At 37.5% G+C, this 20982-nt stretch overlaps 2 protein-coding genes across 2 annotated transcripts; one reads left to right on the top strand and one right to left on the bottom strand.

The window, feature by feature from the left end:
* Nucleotides 1-1256: 1256 nt before the first annotated feature.
* On the top strand, nt 1257-16413 carry LOC134669889 (uncharacterized). The gene is made up of 4 exons (XM_063527506.1): nt 1257-1276; nt 1563-1671; nt 11867-12065; nt 16238-16413. The coding sequence occupies exons 1-4, from the start codon at nt 1257-1259 to the stop codon at nt 16411-16413; spliced, it is 504 nt and encodes a 167-aa protein (XP_063383576.1).
* On the bottom strand, nt 2885-5337 carry LOC134670346 (uncharacterized). The gene has a single exon (XM_063528161.1). The coding sequence runs from the start codon at nt 5075-5077 to the stop codon at nt 4226-4228; it is 852 nt and encodes a 283-aa protein (XP_063384231.1). The 5' UTR covers nt 5078-5337; the 3' UTR covers nt 2885-4225.
* Nucleotides 16414-20982: the final 4569 nt, after the last annotated feature.

The raw sequence follows: 20982 nt of genomic DNA, 5'->3' as shown, positions 1-20982 counted from the left end.
TGATGATGAATGATGAATGATAAAAAGTAGTAGTATAGTCACGCTCCTTGATTGTTACCCCATTAAGAGTTCTAGCTAAGCTGGACATTCCATAGCGTCATTGTATTGATCAACTAATTTAGCTAGGACCATAAATAGCGTAACGTTCAATCGGGGAGCGTGATGGACGTGATGGTACATGAAATAACATCCAGGCAATAAATTTAATAGCCAAACAATAAATTTATCCTTGGGAAAGCTGTCAGAAGTTCGTGCCACTCCTAATGTTTTTCAACAACACCGTTATTATTATTTATTTATTTTTTCTACTCCCGTACTTTTATTTGTCATTTAAAGGGTCGTGCACACACCTTTAAAACCCTACCTTATAGTTGTCAAGACAAGTCTTTAGTCTATTCCCCAAAAAAAGCATTTGTGCATACACGCAGTATCTTTTTGGCGATTTAACGATACTTCGTGTAATGACCACTTAAAAAATATTGAATGAAATACAGTGTTGCCAACCTTATTTTAAATGTCATCTCTGACAAATAAGTGAACCATAGACATGTTTTTCTTTTAAATTTCATTCATTCATTCGTTTCCCGCCCGTACTCTCCATTTTTGCTACTTCTTGAATTAAAAAGATTCGTTAAATTTTCAATTTTATTTCAAAGTAAGTGCTTGGTCGTAGAAAAAGTATTGTATGCAACGTTGTTTAACTGAGTCAAAAAATACTCGTGGCGTCTTTATTAACAATTTTCGGCTTCGCCTCAAATTGTTACTCACGCCACTCGCCTGTTTTGACCTCTCTTAAACAACGGTTGCATAAAATACTATAATAAAGTAAAGAGGTAATTCTTAAAAATAGTCATAGCAAAACTCAACAATGAGTTTGCCTGTGGGGTCATCAGTCTCTAGTTATTAACTTAATAAGCACAGTACACAGATTTCCTCCTTACCATGTTATCTGACGATTTCCATGCAAGCCGGGCAATATTTTTATTAAATTTAATATTAAATTAATTTTACGGTTTAAACTCACGTATCTTTAGTAACTCGCGCGACATATTTCAGAGAGCCTATTTCAGGTATCCTTTCTCAAGCACGCGTATGTCGCGTAGCGTGTGACTAAAACACGTAAGTTTAAACTGTAAAATTAGTTTAATGTTAGTACTTAGTATATTTAGTATGTCACACGACAGTTTAAATCGAAAATCATTTATTTATAGGTATACAAGATATTATTATAAACTGAATTACTTGACTGGTAGAGAATGCCTCAAGGCAAGGCAAGGCAAGGCGGACGCCAATTGTACTCTTTTTTTGTAAAATTGTGCAATAATGTTTAAATAAATAAATTAACAGTGGTACTACTAAACGAAATTAATAACTAGCTTAAATCTAAAATAGGTCCTTGGGGAATGTAGCAAGGATGCTGGCGTTTCCTCGCTGTATCGCATTGCTGATACGTTGTGCGAGGTAGCCGCCAGCTCTTCGGTCACCGGTTACCATAGAGTTATTATTCTAGGTCCATGCCAGTTACATCAACCAGTTTAAATTAAATTTAATATTGTTTTTAGAACGGTATGCGCGGACGTGAAACCAGTTTTGCGGGAAGTGTTCCGTGAGAGGGATCAGTTTCCACCCATCCCGGAGAAGAGCAGTGCTACTGATGATGAGAAACAATGGGTAATGGCGTTTAGAGTTTAGGTGTTTCAATAAAATTAAACAAAATCTACCCTCAAATGGCTCCTTAAGCCGGTTGAGGGTAGATCATAGACCTAGTATTACATAGATGAGCTATACGCGTGCCTCCGTGAGGGACAAAACATACTCAAAGCGACAATATTAAAAACACGTTTTAACATTCCTGACAACATACCAAAAATAATCTTCTTAATTCGGTCGGGTTATTTGTTGCCCACCATAAACCATACTAAATTTTTGGTGGGGAACAAACAAAAAGCGAGAATGTGACAAGGACAAGCAATAATACCGCTTTCTCTGCTGCTCGTACTGAAATTTCCATAAGTGCATCTCGTTCGGTCGTTTAGCCGCTCCCCCGTATCATCTCTATATTATTGTACCTCTATGGGGTAGATAAACACATCACACGATGAAATACCTAAAGTGGGTTAACCGCCTGGATCTGTCACTGAACGACCTAGGGCCAGTTGCACCAACCACATTTGACAGACTGATCGACGTCAGCCGGCGCGCCCCGGTGCTTTAATGTGAAACTTTCCATAACTACATAAAAATTTAGCGAACACTTTAACGATACGAACAGTTTGGTGCAACCGACCCCTAGTCAGGTCGTTTAAATTGGTTGGTTAAATGAAAATAAATGTTATAACTACCGAAAAATGTACAAATTATTTGTTTATTTTTATTTAAATAGGTACCTAAAGATAGAGTATAGACCAAGATGAGTCTGCAATGATTTTTATAGCACACGCAGTGCGTTTTTTTAAAAGTCAAGATTCTAAGAAATAGTGACTTATAAATAACACTTGCACTGCGAGTGCTCTCAAAATCGTTACAGACTTGTCTTGGTCTAACTCTATTGGTGAAAGATTATCTTAGACAAAGGGAAAAGGACCTTATTTTAAAACATTCACTGCCGGTGTTAGGCGCTTTTTGCTATACTAAGCGGAAATAACGTTTTACCTATCACGATGCAGATCTACATGATTTTTAACGCTGCGTATTAATTAGAATAAGAATTACTTATAAGTGCACGGGAAAAACAAAGATTAACAATACTTAATGTATTTATTGGTCATAATAATAACATTCGTTCTTAATATCAACAATAACAAACATGTCACTATTAATAATTATGGTGCGATAGCTGCACTCAACCCGTTTCCGACATTTGATAATAAGTACTTATACCTATTTGTACAAACATAATACCTATACCACATAATAAATAATAGTACTAGGTATAGAAAACTCACTCTCTAACAAAACGCGTCTGTTACGACCAGGACAGATATGGCCGCTAGGTGGCGAAGCCGCCACGCGCGGTTTATGGCTGGCCACCAAAATTGGTGTGGAACGGATGTACTTGTAGCAAAGCGACGAAATCGCAGAGTGAGCCACGCCTTTACTAAACTTATAAACTGTTAAAATATTAATGAAAATACTGATTAATACTTCTTTATTAGTTCTAATTTATATTGAATCCTATAAGGTTAGATAAGGATTAAAGATAAGCGAATCCTGAGGTCCGAAACTAAAAGGTGTATTATTTAAGTACCTTATTACACATGCAACAACTTAGTTTTAATTTATATAACATATCTTATCGATATGATTAAATTATTCTGCATTAACGTATATGTACCTCTATAGTACTAGCATAAATTTCATAACGTATTTATTACGAATAATATATGTCACTCGTTTTACTACCTTCGTTCGTATAACCACTTGACCGTCCGACGATAGCATAGTATCCGAAACCAATTTCCTTCCTCTTTTTATATTTTTTTTGGAACACTCGTAATTTTGATCTTTTCGAAAGTAACCAAATACACCTTAGTTATTATTAACTACAATATTTTACTGGATTTACCTAGTATATGATTAGAACCACATGCTTACGTCTCAGGTGTTCTTTGTAATCCAAAAATAAAATGAAATATAATATGTATATCCTAAAATTCTTTGATATTCTTGTTTCCACAAGTTACAGACAGTGTCAAAACTGTAACTGTATGGATAAGTACGCCTTTGTACTTCTAACTAATTTTATGTTATTTTTAATGTCTTTTTGTACAATAAAGAGTTTACTACTTACTACTGCTACTACTTGGTAGTATAGTACTGTCATCTTAGTGCGAGCAAGATATAATCATAGAAAGTAAATTACGTAGACGTTAGCGTATATGTTATGGCGACTGTACACACTCGTCCTGAGGGGGATCTTTCTCTTTTACTCCAATGAAGGCGTAATTAGAGTGACAGAGAAAAATGCCCGCAATTTGCGAACTTCAATTTTCGCGGTTATAGCCCAGAGCCTCTCGCTGAGAGTCTCGGCAACGCTCGGAGCGTCCAATCAGAGAAGCGCGAGAAAAGACTAGGAAGAGAGAAACGAGAAGGGAGCAGTACGTACACACTCGTTCTCTACCTGTCTCGAGATATCTCGACGAGTGTGTAGCCCGCATTAGTGTTGACACTTTCAGTGACTCGTGGTACGGGTACTTATTAGAATCTAGTCGCGAATTTGTACCAACTAAGTAGTTGACAAAAGTTTTTTTAATTCAAATAATATTACTACGACTAATGAATCCGTTTTAAGTTTCTTTCCAGCTAAAATAATAAATATGATGGTTATAGCGAACGTTTGAAATGAATTTACAACACAAAATGTATAAATTATATCCTCATGACCAACTATGAAATAGGAAAGTAAATCTGTTATTAAAACTTGTGCACTAGTAATGCACACTAATATAAAAGCTATCACGGAAGTCTTTACCAAATGCTTAACGTTTTTCGTTCTATCAACACCTATTTTACACGCCACATGAAATATCTCTACAAAAATCAATGCGTTCAAAAGCAACATAAAAAACTTAACCTGAGAATAAGATTTGTAGAAAACATTCCAGTATTCTTTGTAATATGTTAACAAGACTGGACACAAAACTCCGACAGGCAATGTCAGGAACCATACTAAACATGAAACAATACGTAATCTTATTTTCTCGTAAACAAACACCAAAACCACTTTGTCATATAAATTCTTCGTGAAAATAAACATCCAGGAAACTAGAGCGAAATCCGACTGAAAGTACAATCCGTATACCACATCGTTGAATAATCCTTGTTCCAAATTCTCGAATGATATCAGAAATTCGCACACTGTATTCACGATCCTCGCAATAGTTAGTTGCACTAACACTTTTTCGTCGTATTTCCTTGCATTTGGAATCAGAATCAACACGAGCAGCTGCAATATCAAACAAGCCGCAGACACTGCAATCCCCAACAGCCATGGCGTCTTGAACACTTGCAATACTACTATTGCTTCCATTGCTTCCAATTGGGTCAAATTTATATTTTCCGCACTCTGATTGGCCATTTTAATTGACGGCACTGGATGTGTATAACTCTAGAGAGTGACTGCCAGTAACGTGTGCAAAAATAACTCCGTAATATTTAAACACTCGTCGTTGAAACGGCTTAACTGAATTGAATTTTTAGTACAAACCGTTCTTTATGACTTGCAGTTTCATTGAGATATTGTTGTTAACCACTTATCGTAAATTTTGCACATTGCTTTATTAAAAACTTTATTTATTGTTGTTATTTGAATTCGACACGCGTTAGTCGTCGAATCTAGTGAAGTGCCGCCGATAAAATGTTGTTGTCACTAAAAACTGGGATGAATTGATAGTTGTAATTGTATGAACTTACGCTATTTTAAATTGACAAAGCATGTTGTCGCTTGTTGATAAAATTATTGTTGGAGCTAATTATCAAGTGGCCATCTGGTTTTAGAGTCGTAAAACGCTTTGTTTTTATAAAAGACCGAAATAAATAGACACCGCAGCATGCAGCTAAGTTGTTAGCTTTAAATTTAAGTTCGTCATTATTTACAACATTTACGTAGTCTTGGCCATTTAAAAATGATAATAATGAAGAATGATAATCATTTGTTAAAGCGTTTACCATCAGAATGAACTTTAAATTCATACATTTACTCTTTACACACTGATACTGATAGTAACAACACAAACTAGTTTGATTTCATTAAAGGTTTTCGTTGTCTATTCTAATAAATCTGTGTCTGGTTATTGATATTCGAAATCTGCTAACGGCAAAACCACACCAGAGCCATGTGTGCACAATAAATTAAAATAATAACAAAGGATATCTATTGAAATAGATTGTAAATGTATAATAACAAAACAAAACATATGTACATAGCAGAGATGGGCATTTCGTAATTGATTCCTGATTCCACGATTACTCGAAATTACTTTGTAATCTGATTACCGATTCCCAGATTACTTTGTAATCTACAATACCGAATTACTAAGTACAATTCCATTTGAGGAATCAGGAATCAGTTTTTCTAAAATTACAATTCCTAGTAATTGGAATCAATGTCGATTCCTCATTACAGGAATGCATTACTTGATTCCTTTCAGATTACATTTCGTACTTCTACTATCAAAAGTACATTTCGATAGTAGATATGTATAGATGTTGTTGATGTTGGCTTACTGGATATAGATGCACCTTATTTGAATCAGTTGAGCAGATTTCGAAAATGATGACAGTTTTGGAATCCGACATGTCTGCCGTGCACTTTGACATAAAAGTCGTCATGGGTGTCATTTTTTAGGTTTCAGGGAGTGCCGGTTTCAAAAATGATGACAGTTTTGGAATCTGACATGTCTGCCGTGCACTTTGACATAAAAGTCGTCATGGGTGTCGTTTTATAGGTTTCAGGGAGTGCAGAATTCGAAAATGATGACAGTTTTGGAATCTGACATGTCTGCCGCGCACTTTGACATATAAGTCGTCATGGGTGTCGTTTTATAGGTTTCAGGGAGTGCAGAATTCGAAAATGATGACAGTTTTGGAATCCGACATGTCTGCCGTGCACTTTGACATAAAAGTCGTCACGGGTGTCGTTTTTTTAGGTTTCAGGGAGTGCAGTATTCGAAAATGATGACAGTTTTGGAATCCGACATATCTGCCGTGCACTTAGACATAAAAGTCGTCATGGGTGTCGTTTTATAGGTTTCAGGGAGTGCAGAATTCGAAAATGATGACAGTTTTGGATTCTGACATCTCTGCCGTGCACTTTTACATATAAGTCGTCATGGGTGTCGTTTTATAGGTTTCAGGAAGTGCAGAATTCGAAAATGATGACAGTTTTGGAATCCGACATGTCTGCCGTGCCCTTTGACATAAAAGTCGTCATGGGTGTCGTTTTATAGGTTTCAGGGAGTGCAAAATGCGAAAATGATGACAGTTTTGGAATCCAACATGTCTGCCGTGCGCTTTGACATAAAAGTCGTCATGGGTGTCGTTTTATAGGTTTCAGGGAGTGCAGAATTCGAAAATCATGACAGTTTTGGGATCCGACATGTCTGCCGTGCACTTTGACATAAAAGTCGTCATGGGTGTCGTTTTATAGGTTTCAGGGAGTGCCGGTTTCGAAAATGATGACAGTTTTGGAATCCAACATGTCTGCCGTGCACTTTGACATAAAAGTCGTCATAGGTGTCGTTTTATAGGTTTCAGGGAGTGAAGAATTTGAAAATGATGACAGTTTTGGAATTCGACGTTTTATGTCAAAGTGCACGGCAGACATGTTGGATTCCAAAACTGTCATCATTTTCGAATTCTGCACTCCCTTAAACCCATAAAACGACACCCATGACGACTTTTATGTCATAGTGCACGGCAGACATGTCGGATTCCAAAACTGTCATCATTTTCGAATACTGCACTCCCTGAAATCTAAAAAACGACACCCATGACGACTTTTATGTCAAAGTGCACGGCGGACATGTCGGATTCCAAAACTGTCATCATTTTCGAATTCTGCACTCCCTGAAACCTATAAAACGACACCCATGACGACTTATATGTCAAAGTGCGCGGCAGACATGTCAGATTCCAAAACTGTCATCATTTTCGAATCCTGCACTCCCTGAAACCTATAAAACGACACCCATGACGACTTTTATGTCAAAGCGCACGGCAGACATGTTGGATTCCAAAACTGTCATCATTTTCGAAACCGGCACTTCCTGAAACCTATAAAACGACACCCATGACGACTTTTATGTCAAAGTGCACGGCAGATATGTCGGATTCCAAAACTGTCATCATTTTCGAATTCTGCACTCCCTGAAACCTATAAAACGACACCCATGACGACTTTTATGTCAAAGCGCACGGCAGACATGTTGGATTCCAAAACTGTCATCATTTTCGCATTTTGCACTCCCTGAAACCTATAAAACGACACCCATGACGACTTTTATGTCAAAGTGCACGGCGGACATGTCGGATTCCAAAACTGTCATCATGTTCGCATTCTGCACTCCCGGAAACCTGTAAAACGACACCCATGACGACTTTTATGTCAAAGTGCACGGCGGACATGTCGGATTCCAAAACTGTCATCATTTTCGAATTCTGCACTCCCTGAAACCTATAAAACGACACCCATGACGACTTTTATGTCAAAGCGCACGGCAGACATATTGGATTCCAAAACTGTCATAATTTTCGAAACCGGCACTTCCTGAAACCTATAAAACGACACCCATGACGACTTTTATGTCAAAGTGCACGGCAGACATGTCGGATCCCAAAACTGTCATCATTTTCGAATTCTGCACTCCCTGAAACCTATAAAACGACACCCATGACGACTTTTATGTCAAAGCGCACGGCAGACATGTTGGATTCCAAAACTGTCATCATGTTCGCATTTTGCACTCCCTGAAACCTATAAAACGACACCCATGACGACTTTTATGTCAAAGTGCACGGCGGACATGTCGGATTCCAAAACTGTCATCATGTTCGCATTCTGCACTCCCGGAAACCTGTAAAACGACACCCATGACGACTTTTATGTCAAAGTGCACGGCGGACATGTCGGATTCCAAAACTGTCATCATTTTCGAATTCTGCACTCCCTGAAACCTATAAAACGACACCCATGACGACTTTTATGTCAAAGCGCACGGCAGACATATTGGATTCCAAAACTGTCATAATTTTCGAAACCGGCACTTCCTGAAACCTATAAAACGACACCCATGACGACTTTTATGTCAAAGTGCACGGCAGACATGTCGGATCCCAAAACTGTCATCATTTTCGAATTCTGCACTCCCTGAAACCTATAAAACGACACCCATGACGACTTTTATGTCAAAGCGCACGGCAGACATGTTGGATTCCAAAACTGTCATCATTTTCGAATACTGCACTCCCTGAAATCTAAAAAACGACACCCATGACGACTTTTATGTCAAAGTGCACGGCGGACATGTCGGATTCCAAAACTGTCATCATTTTCGAATTCTGCACTCCCTGAAACCTATAAAACGACACCCATGACGACTTTTATGTCAAAGCGCACGGCAGACATGTTGGATTCCAAAACTGTCATCATTTTCGAAACCGGCACTTCCTGAAACCTATAAAACGACACCCATGACGACTTTTATGTCAAAGTGCACGGCAGATATGTCGGATTCCAAAACTGTCATCATTTTCGAATTCTGCACTCCCTGAAACCTATAAAACGACACTCATGACGACTTTTATGTCAAAGCGCACGGCAGACATGTTGGATTCCAAAACTGTCATCATTTTCGAAACCGGCACTTCCTGAAACCTATAAAACGACACCCATGACGACTTATATGTCAAAGTGCGCGGCAGACATGTCAGATTCCAAAACTGTCATCATTTTCGAATTCTGCACTCCCTGAAACCTATAAAACGACACCCATGACGACTTTTATGTCAAAGCGCACGGCAGACATGTTGGATTCCAAAACTGTCATAATTTTCGAAACCGGCACTTCCTGAAACCTATAAAACGACACCCATGACGACTTTTATGTCAAAGTGCACGGCAGACATGTCGGATCCCAAAACTGTCATCATTTTCGAATTCTGCACTCCCTGAAACCTATAAAACGACACCCATGACGACTTTTATGTCAAAGCGCACGGCAGACATGTTGGATTCCAAAACTGTCATCATTTTCGCATTTTGCACTCCCTGAAACCTATAAAACGACACCCATGACGACTTTTATGTCAAAGGGCACGGCAGACATGTCGGATTCCAAAACTGTCATCATTTTCGAATTCTGCACTTCCTGAAACCTATAAAACGACACCCATGACGACTTATATGTCAAAGTGCACGGCAGACATGTCGGATCCCAAAACTGTCATCATTTTCGAATTCTGCACTCCCTGAAACCTATAAAACGACACCCATGACGACTTTTATGTCAAAGTGCACGGCAGACATGTTGGATTCCAAAACTGTCATCATTTTCGCATTCTGCACTCCCTGAAACCTGTAAAACGACACCCATGACGACTTTTATGTCAAAGTGCACGGCAGACATGTCGGATTCCAAAACTGTCATCATTTTCGAATTCAGCACTCCCTGAAACCTATAAAACGACTCGCATGACGACTTTTATGTCAAAGTGCACGGCAGACATGTTGGATTCCAAAACTGTCATAATTTTCGAAACCGGCACTCCCTGAAACCTATAAAACGACACCCATGACGACTTTTATGTCAAAGTGCACGGCAGACATGTCGGATCCCAAAACTGTCATCATTTTCGAATTCTGCACTCCCTGAAACCTATAAAACGACACCCATGACGACTTTTATGTCAAAGTGCACGGCAGACATGTTGGATTCCAAAACTGTCATCATGTTCGCATTCTGCACTCCCTGAAACCTGTAAAACGACACCCATGACGACTTTTATGTCAAAGCGCACGGCAGACATGTTGGATTCCAAAACTGTCATAATTTTCGAAACCGGCACTCCTTGAAACCTATAAAACGACACCCATGACGACTTTTATGTCAAAGTGCACGGCAGACATGTCGGATCCCAAAACTGTCATCATTTTCGAATTCTGCACTCCCTGAAACCTATGAAACGACACCCATGACGACTTTTATGTCAAAGTGCACGGCAGACATGTTGGATTCCAAAACTGTCATCATGTTCGCATTCTGCACTCCCTGAAACCTGTAAAACGACACCCATGACGACTTTTATGTCAAAGCGCACGGCAGACATGTTGGATTCCAAAACTGTCATAATTTTCGAAACCGGCACTCCTTGAAACCTATAAAACGACACCCATGACGACTTTTATGTCAAAGTGCACGGCAGACATGTCGGATCCCAAAACTGTCATCATTTTCGAATTCTGCACTCCCTGAAACCTATAAAACGACACCCATGACGACTTTTATGTCAAAGTGCACGGCAGACATGTTGGATTCCAAAACTGTCATCATTTTCGCATTCTGCACTCCCTGAAACCTGTAAAACGACACCCATGACGACTTTTATGTCAAAGTGCACGGCAGACATGTCGGATTCCAAAACTGTCATCATTTCCGAAATCGGCACTCCCTGAAACCTATAAAACGACACCCATGACGACTTTTATGTCAAAGTGCACGGCAGACATGTCGGATTCCATAACTGTCATCATTTTCGAATTCTGCACTCCCTGAAACCTATAAAACGACACCCATGACGACTTTTATGTCAAAGTGCACGGCAGACATGTCGGATTCCAAAACTGTCATCATTTCCGAAGTCTGCGCCCCTGAAAACTTAATATGATATATGATATAGTTTCACACAAAAACTGTATTCGTGGCTGGGAGAAGAACGATCAAAAGTATTTTGACACCGAGTAATGTAATTTAGTCTGAACAATATTACGTAATCAGATTACTGGAGTAATCGATTACGAAGGAATCACGATTACCCTTGTACTTAGATATATTCAATTCCAAAGGAATCAATTACGCAAGTAATCAGCGGATTTGATTCCAGTAATTTCGATTACCAAAGGAATCGATTACTAAGGAATCATGATTACTGTAATGTAATGTGTAATTTAATTCCAAAAGGAATTGATTACGCCCAACTCTGGTACATAGGTACCTAATTTCTTTAAAATCCGATTCTTTATTAGCCGAAATATCAAGTTATTTTCAATTCCATCATTTAGTACTCAGATGATATATTATCTGGATATACTCACTATCACTAGTCACTGGACTGATCTAAGCCGTTACATAACAGTTTTATATCATTTTAGCTGGAAAAATACAATTCGGAATGCGAAAAGATCTGGCACCACGAAGGCGATTTGAGACAAAAATTTGCGAAGAGAATATCTAAGAATCATGACCCAAACTTGTACAAACTTTACGGGCCTGAGGGCAAGCAAGATGAAGAGCGGGATGGCTTGATTGTGAGAAAAGATCTCATGCCAAGTATTCTGCACAGTGCAACAGGTTAGCAAATAAAAGCTTTTAAAATTTATCACCCGACTACTGATTTTAGAACCAAATAACAACATAACCTCCTCGTTTTTGGAAGAAGAAATCGTCGGGTGACAAGCAAAAGTCTAACACCATTGAAATTATTGGACAATAAACCGTGTTGCAAGTGTAATAAAAATAAAGTGCATTGTTACTTAATTTTTTTGTTAGTACTTAGTGACTTTTGCTAGTCACCCGACGAAATGAAATGAAACATTTTTACTATCAGACAAATTATGGTCCAAATATGTGACGTCCCATGGGTAATTGGGTAAAGGTACCTTATGGCAGTTGGCGCTATTAACGCCGCTCCAATATTATTGCGGCGCTATGCGACGTAAGCGCCAACCGCCATAAGGTACCTTTTGTCGTGGAACGTCACATATACTTCCCTAAAACTAGCTTAGATTAAATAAATAAATGTAGCGTATGTCACTCAGGTCATAAAGCTCAGTAGCTTTACAATTGTCTTCTCTGTTCGCAGCCAAAGTTTCATTCAGAGTTAAAAAAATAAAGCTTGGTTGTCTTGAAAATTTCAATAATTTTCATATTTTATAGTTCACGTGGAGTTGTTAATTGATCAATTATAAACTATTATGATAAAACAACTCCAGCGACCATCATATATATCGGAGCGGTTAAGGAGTTCACAAATATCTGAACACGCCTCTATTGCTAAGGCGTTAGAGTGAGTGTTCAGATATTGTGAACACCTCGGCCTCTCCGATATATCTGATGGCGACTGTACATAGCTACAACCATTTATCACCGTGTCCTTGTCATCATTATAAATAGCTCTCTAACTATCCTAGTTCTGTGCAGTCATTGCCCTATAGAATTAATTTATTATCCTATATAACGTTTGTTTAATGAACTAACTATGCACTATTTTTTGTTTTTATTTATAAACGAGAAATACTCACAGATCTTGTAAATAATCCTACAAAATTGCACAAATAATAATATTTAGGTAGTTTTACTGTTCGGTCCCTACTTATACCTACTAATCTATACTTTTCAGCTTCAAACATACCAGCTATAGTATTTTCGAAACTCGATAGGTAGGTTTACTTTACAGGTGTCATCTCCATATAATTTATAATATAATAAGTTTTTGTCAAAAATTTCATTTTTGGTACCTACAAGCTTTTATCGCTGACTGTACTTTTCTTACGACAGACAACTAATACTCATCGAGACAATTCTAAAAACCCCTAACACAATTAGGTTGCGTTGTTTCATCACAGAGTTCCTATGGCCACCTCCTGTCTCTATCATCAGATCAGCTCGATGGTACCATAATATTGCATTGCCATCCGATTATGCAAAATTTCAGCTCAATCGGAATTATTGGAAACCAGGAAGTGGATCAAATTTAACTTGCAAGATTTGATTACAGACCGACAGACAGACAACGGACAGGTAAATAAAAGCTTGTAAAAACGCCAAATCTCGCAAAATTGTACTGAAATTAAACTTGTCAGCGTACCCATCGAGTTTGAAAAATACTATAATCCATCTATCGGATAGATAACAAGGCCGAATTCATAAATAGACGTAAAAGTGACTTACAAAATCTTGCCCAAGCACGTTTTTGATATTAATAAAGAGTAATTTATTTGATATCGTTTTCCCCACAATGCTAGTCCAAGATCCCGCTTATTAAAAAAAAAAAAAAAAGCGTTTATTCACAAGCCTACTTACATTTAGATACAATACATTCTTCTGCCAAACCACATAGCGGTTTGTTGGCAGACGAGGCTCCTATTATAATTATAATTATTTGTATATAGCTTTGTCTGTTTTGATAAGAAATCGTTTTGCAAAGGAAGGCTAAAAGTATCCAAACGGAGCACTAAGTTGCCGATCGGTAAAGACAAGTATGCGCGCTCAAAACCCTTTGCGTGGGTCCGAATTCCGACGCACCACAATAAACGTCTGAGAACTATAATGAAATTATTAATTTTCGCTGAATATACATTGGGATAAATCAGTAAGAATATGTCAGCGGGTTCTCTCATGAGCGTTGGTTTGATCTGGCCCCAATTTCACCACGGCTACAATTGTCAGTGACATATTTTACGGCGAGCGACAATTGTCAAGCGACACGTGACATATTACAATTTTATAAAATATTTTCTATAGAAATACTTACAGACATGACAGGCATTTTGCTACAATTGTATGTATTACAATTATGTTGTGAAACAAGAATTATTTGTTCTAGTCGACATATGTGTAGAATTGTTGGTGAATCTTGACAGGAAATGAGTTACAATATATGTCGGAATTTCGTGACAATTGTCGTGTTTCTTGTGACAATTGTCATAAACTTAGCAAGATAAATATCTATTTTTTTCCAATATGATAAAGTTTTTTTTAAATACAATGATGATGGAAAACAGGAATACGGCCCACCCGATGGTAAGCTGTAACCGTAGCCCATGGATGCCTGTGACGTCAGCAACAGTGATGTTTTACAATTGTCGCACCTCTCACCGTGGTGAAATTGCGGCCTGTAATGTCTGTACTGAACACCACGTGATGATTTCGATGATCGTGTAAATATGAATAACACGAGAAACCCTGGCATCCAATATGAAAGTGCTAAAATGGTAATGGGATGCTATTGAAAATAGTTGCGTCATTAAATAATATCTCATTATATATTATGAATTATATACCTGACGGGCTCATATACAGTGGCACCTGGATAATTGCAATCTCAAGGGACCGGCCATTTTTTGTCAATTAACCAGGTTTTTCATTTAAGCAGGTCGTGTCAATTAACGAGGTTCAAAAAAATCGTTGTGTCAATTATAGAGGTTTTCATTAATAGAGGTTGCGTTCTGACAAATTTCTTATATAGAGGTGCAAATAACCATTGAAAGTAGATTTACACGCTTACGTTCTGTGTTTCTAGTCTATATAGCTTCTGTCAATACTTGCACTTTTACACTACATTAATTCCTACTTTATTTTCTTATTAATCTTCTTCTTCTTTATTTCTGCTGCTGTGCCCAATAAATAAATTGAGTTCTGGATGAAGATATAAATAAAATGATCATTGCTATTTAAATATTGTTTCTGCTGTCTACAACTACATTATTTCAATTACAGAGGTAATATTTAAGACTCGTTTCAATAATAGAGGTAAGAAAAGAGCAAAAATAACGGATTTTTTTAACACAGTGTCAATTATAGAGGTCTTAGTTGCGATGTGGTCAATTACAGAGGCAAAATTGCGAAAAGCACTAAAATCTAAATTGCAATTATAGAGGTTCCAAAATTGCAATTTAGAGGCCTTTTGGTCTCAAGGGACCGGGACCGGACTTTTGGTTGCAATTATTGAGGTTTTCCATTTATCCAGGTGCCAATTAACCAGGTTTCACTGTATTATACAGCGGTCTCCTCGACTCTGTTTCGAAATGAGATGATTTAGCACCCGGAAACTTATCACAAAGTTTGATAACTTTTAAAGCTTCCGGCAAAATTGAGGCAAACATTTTCAATAGTGATTTACTTAGCTCCCTTTAAAGTAAGTACCTATAGTATAGTCTATAGAGTTAGACCAAGAAAAGTCTGCAACGATTTTAATAGCACACGCAGTGCAAAGTGTCATTTACACGTCATAATGTCATAGAAGTTTGACGTTTAAAATAACACTTGTATTGCGATTATCAAAATTGGTGACCTTTTCTTGGTCTAAATCTACCTACCATACTTCTGTCTGGTAAACGTTCACTCTAAAGAGGTTTAGTTTTGAATATGCAGAATATTTATTTTAAGTATAGATAAAGATTTATTAATGTAGGTATATACAGGTGCATGCACAAGCGTGCACGTGCATGCTTAACGTTTTAGAGTAGTAATAAGATAGGGTGCATTGGAGTAAATGTGAAGGCGGGATAATTTCGAAACTGGCAAATATCTACTGAACTAGAAACATTTTGTACTGTAGCAACAGTACGCAAGATGCCATGTAAGCGTTGCAGCGGCGTAAGTGTGGCTAAAGTATGAACTGTTTCTAGTTTAGTAGATATTTGCCAGTTTCGGAATTACCCCGACTTCGCATTTACCCCAATGCACCCTAATAAATAATTCCTACTAGGCCTGTCAGCCGGTAAATATATTTATTTTGACAGGTAACAAGAGCCTTTGGGTCCAAAATATTCTGAACAAAAGTTCTTGCGACGTCATCCAGAAGGATAAACCAGTGGACACAAGAATGCATCAGCCTCTTACAACTATCGGTCTTGACGAGTGTTCCAGGCAGACTTACAGGTTTGAAATTAACATAAATATTCAGATATCCTCCTAAGGACTAACCATACAAATGAAAAATCCATTATTTGCCATAGAAATTTGAACCTTTAGTGCAGGGAGTACAGTTGATTTTGGTTTTGTTTGAAAATTGAATTAAAGAAAACAAATGCGACTGTTCCAATTGAATATGATTTAAATTTCATCGAATTGAATAAGTACTATAGGTAGGACCTTGGGTCTTAGGAGGATATAATTTCGTCAATCGATAACCAAAAACGCACTGCAAATCCGAAAGATAATGATGATAGTGTTAATTGTGTCGAAATTACTAATGAATAAATGTTGATTTGTCACATTCGATCTACTTTAACTCATACAAAATAAAGTAATAATATAGTACCTACCTACTATCGTTGATACTGTTAAGTGACATTTCCTGAACCTTATTAATGATAAATGATAATGTTTAATGAGCTTAAAAATGGCAAATTGAAGTTGTCGTAATCTGTATAAGCTACTGCTTGTGATACTTCACATGTTTAGCTAATGTTAGCTTGCCTATATTAATTTTAAAATTAAGCTATTTAAATGTACTTGTAAAAATGTGTCAAAACTGGCTTCTATCACAACAGTTGCACGATGTATCCTTCTGATAGCCGCTAAAAGTCGCTCCCATACAATCGAAGATTACGCTCTCATTTTAAAATGGCATGCTTTCATTTGGCGGCCACGTTCCTTTGCCTCTCAAGTAGGTATATTGATAATTATTAACACGAACTTAAAATCTATTTCTTCAGCGTTGGCGAGCTGGCAGTTCGAAAAACGCCCGCATCACCCGTCGAGATAATAAAACCAATGCCTGAATACATATACTGCTTGCCAGAACAAATTAGCTTCGTTAACTTCACTCTGGGACCTACTTATACTGTGAGTACCTACAATATTGGCAGCGACCCAAAAAAATATAGAACGCATTCGAATTTTGAAATGAAGTAAAATCGATTTGATATTTTTTTTACACTAGCCGCCGATTATGACTTTCCAATTACAACCAGCCAAAACTTTCAACCCCATTTTCACTCATCATTAAATCATCTGTGTTAGTGAATTTCTACATTATTTGAATGAAATAAATATGCTTATATTGATCAATACCTATATTGGTATTACATATTCATCATCATCATCATCTCAGCCAAGACGTCCACTGCTGAACATAGGCCTCCCGCTTTGGGGAGGGTGAATGCCATAATCGCCACGCTTGACAGTGGCAGGCGGGTTGGCGATTGCAGTCGAGTACCTACACCGAATTTGAGGGACGCTGCTGCCCGTCCACCGGTGGTCGTGGACGTGGTTTAAGGACATACCCGGGTTCTGGACGTAGTTTAAGGACATACCCGGGTCATATTAATAAATTTATAATTTGAATTCTCCCCTCATCTACTCGAAGGTTAGCTGGAAGATATCCCTTACAGGGATAAGTTCACCTTTGTACCTTTATTTCTGTAAATATTATGTTAAACCTGTGTTGTGTGCTATAAAGTGATTACTATTACTACTAGATCTTCAAACTTTAAACATAATAATATTATTATATACCGACGACCGACCGGTCTGGCCAACTTAGTGGGTAGTGACCCTGCCTATGAAGCCGATGATCCCGGGTTCGAATCCTGGTAAGGGCATTTATTTGTATGATGATACAGATATTTGTTCCTGAGTCATGGTTGTTTTCTATTTAAGTATTTATATATTATATATATCGTTGTCTGAGTACACACAACACAAGCCTTCTTGAGCTTACCGTGGGGCTTAGTCAATTTGTGTAAAAATGTCCTATAATTTATTATTATATCTAAGTAACATAACTGTTTATACTTATATTTAGATTACTAGCGACTTGTGTATCTAAGATATATCAAATAGATATATCGTATCTAGTAGAGATTAAGAATTCGAATGCGCCTAGTAGTCTCACTCGTATAAAGTGACAAGAAAACGCCATTTCCTTGTATTGTGAGCTTTATTTGCTTCAATATCTCACTAAGTGCGTGAAAGGACTGACTAGCTCTGGGTACATTATAGTCAAAACGAGTTTGGATGTACGCCAGAAAATAGTTTAAGCATAATGTATTATGCAAAGGATTTAAAGCAAGAGACGTTTCAAATATCAAATATCAACATTTATTCAGCAAATAGGCCACAAGGGCACTTTCACACGTCAACATTGAATTTACATAAAAGCAAAAATAATAACATCAACAATTTTATAAAATAAAAACTAACAATTCAATCTAACGTATTACAATTACTAAGAGATTGAGATGGTATTTGAGGGTTGATTAAATGTACCATTCCAAATCGTTGGATCATAGAGAGAGAAACTACATGCAATTACTGTCATATAAACGGTCTGAACTACTTTGGGGTGTTTGTAAGGAAAATGCGCATGGCGATTTATATATGTACTTGAATTTATTATCGCAAATTTGTATGGTATAGTGCGTTCCTATGAAAAGTTATATAAGGCATTAGGTGCCTAGAAGTTAATTATTTGTGTTTGGATCTAAACTCCATAAGTAATATTTACACTGTGGTAATACAAATGTGAAGTGCAACCTATGCCTTTTATTGCTCGAACTATTACCAGAATTTGATGAAGTCTTTAAACAATGACAATAACTAACGCACATACCATCCTGGGAACAATATGTATGTAAACTCGTCGAACCAGGAAAAACCCAGGAAAACCTTGGCTCGACCCTTAATAATCAAAATTGTAATGTTTAGATACATTGGTGCTTACAAGTTTCAGTTGTCTAACAATAGCAATTAACAATCTACTCGTAATTTCCAAGACAGTATACACAGCATAATTGCGGATGACAGTTTAACATGCACATGTTAAAATTAGTCTGTAACACTCAACTACATAATACAATATCAGTACATATTTCCATTGACAATTCATTTACATCAAATTATCTGCGGGAACTTGAATCCCTGATTCTATAGATGTATTTATCCATATTTATTAGGTAACAATAATGAGAGTCGAACTCATTATATATAATTATAGAATGTCACCTTTAAATACTCGTAATATAATTTGGCAGACTATTATAGGTAACATTATTAACGCTTGGCCTAATGCTATGTACTTAACTGGATTATTCTGCTCAACCGGAACCACTGATTCTAGATCTGATTTTATACAGAATTAAATATAATTTACTTTACAAAGTTAGATAACACTTGGCGATATTTCACAGCAAGAGCAAATCTAATGGTCGCGCCGTCCTCTTTGGTGTCTGGAATCTAAGTGTCCGTCCTTCATCCCCTGTTCTTAGCGCAAAACCTTTACAATACTAGCTTATCTCTACTTAAACTAGGGTCGACTTTATTATAACAGTGAATAAAATACATTCTCGCTACAAGTGTCTGCACATCCCGTTTGTCGCGACGTCCCGTCCGAAGTTGATCGCTCAGGATTTGTTGTCTTCCTCCCGCACATGGAGCCAGCGTTGCTCTATCTCGCGCCCGCATAAGAATGTCAAAGTGCCTCGTAGGCGACGCAAGCGCAGGCCAGGGGATGTTTCGCACATGTCGTCTGAAACATTCGAATAAACCAAGGTAGATACTGCTGCGTATCGTATTGTAGACCTTAGGGTCATGTGTTGAGGTTCTAGATTAGTTTACCGTTGTGTACAGTGACGGCCCTTTATCTCTCCCAGTGAAAGCTAGTGTAAACGTTGTAATGCGTAGTTTTTTTTTGTAGTTTCTTCGAAACTATAAATTACCCTTGCACTTGTTTCTATGGTTTCGCTTGAACTTATTGTTATTTATTTTAGCCTGCTGTTTTTGTCCGTCTAACTAATTTAAATTTATTGCTTCCTCATGATGGGGTGACGCTACTAAATTATTAACACTTACTTTGTATCTGATACCAATATACCACCTCACACCCCTCTCTGGGTAGATGACCAAAACTACATCGTTCCCTTTTGGTCTTCTACACAAGCTATGTAGAACAACAGAGGATATTGGTAACCTATCTCTCCCTTCAAATAACTGTCTCGATATAAAAAACTAACCCTAGTCCACTCGTACTTAAGTGAGCATTGTCTTTCTTTAACAACGGTCTATTATGGGATTTGTAGTGGGCAGTAAACAAATATGTAAACTCTAGTGCCGGCGCCTACCTTTTGTGTGGCTACCTGACTATGGAGAGGTCAATTGTTGCTTGCATTTAATACTTATTTTAAATGTAACTAATAATTTTCGTAAGTACTCTTGAAGTCGCTACCTGTCTATGTAAGTCGTTACGTATCTTTGAACGTTGTTCCTATGTGATAATGAAATTTAATTACAGCTGTATGTTCGACACTAATGCGTTTATATAATTATAAATTAATTAAGAAAAATTGCCGAGCCCGTAAGTTACAGTTTATAATAACGAGATCCCTTGGCTCATTCGTCATCAAACAATCGTAATATTCACTCTTCACCTCTCATGATTTTAAGTTGCATTCGTCCACTCCTTTCAAAATCACGCAATACTCTGGCCAGAGATTTTTTCACACTAAGAAGAAAAAAAAAATTTTGGTTTTCAGTTCTATGTATG

The sequence above is a fragment of the Cydia fagiglandana genome, chromosome 13, assembly GCF_963556715.1.
Source record: "Cydia fagiglandana chromosome 13, ilCydFagi1.1, whole genome shotgun sequence".
Lineage (NCBI taxonomy): Eukaryota > Metazoa > Arthropoda > Insecta > Lepidoptera > Tortricidae > Cydia > Cydia fagiglandana.
The sequence above is the reverse complement of the archived record's forward strand: the minus strand, read 5'-3'. Positions and strand labels throughout refer to the sequence as shown.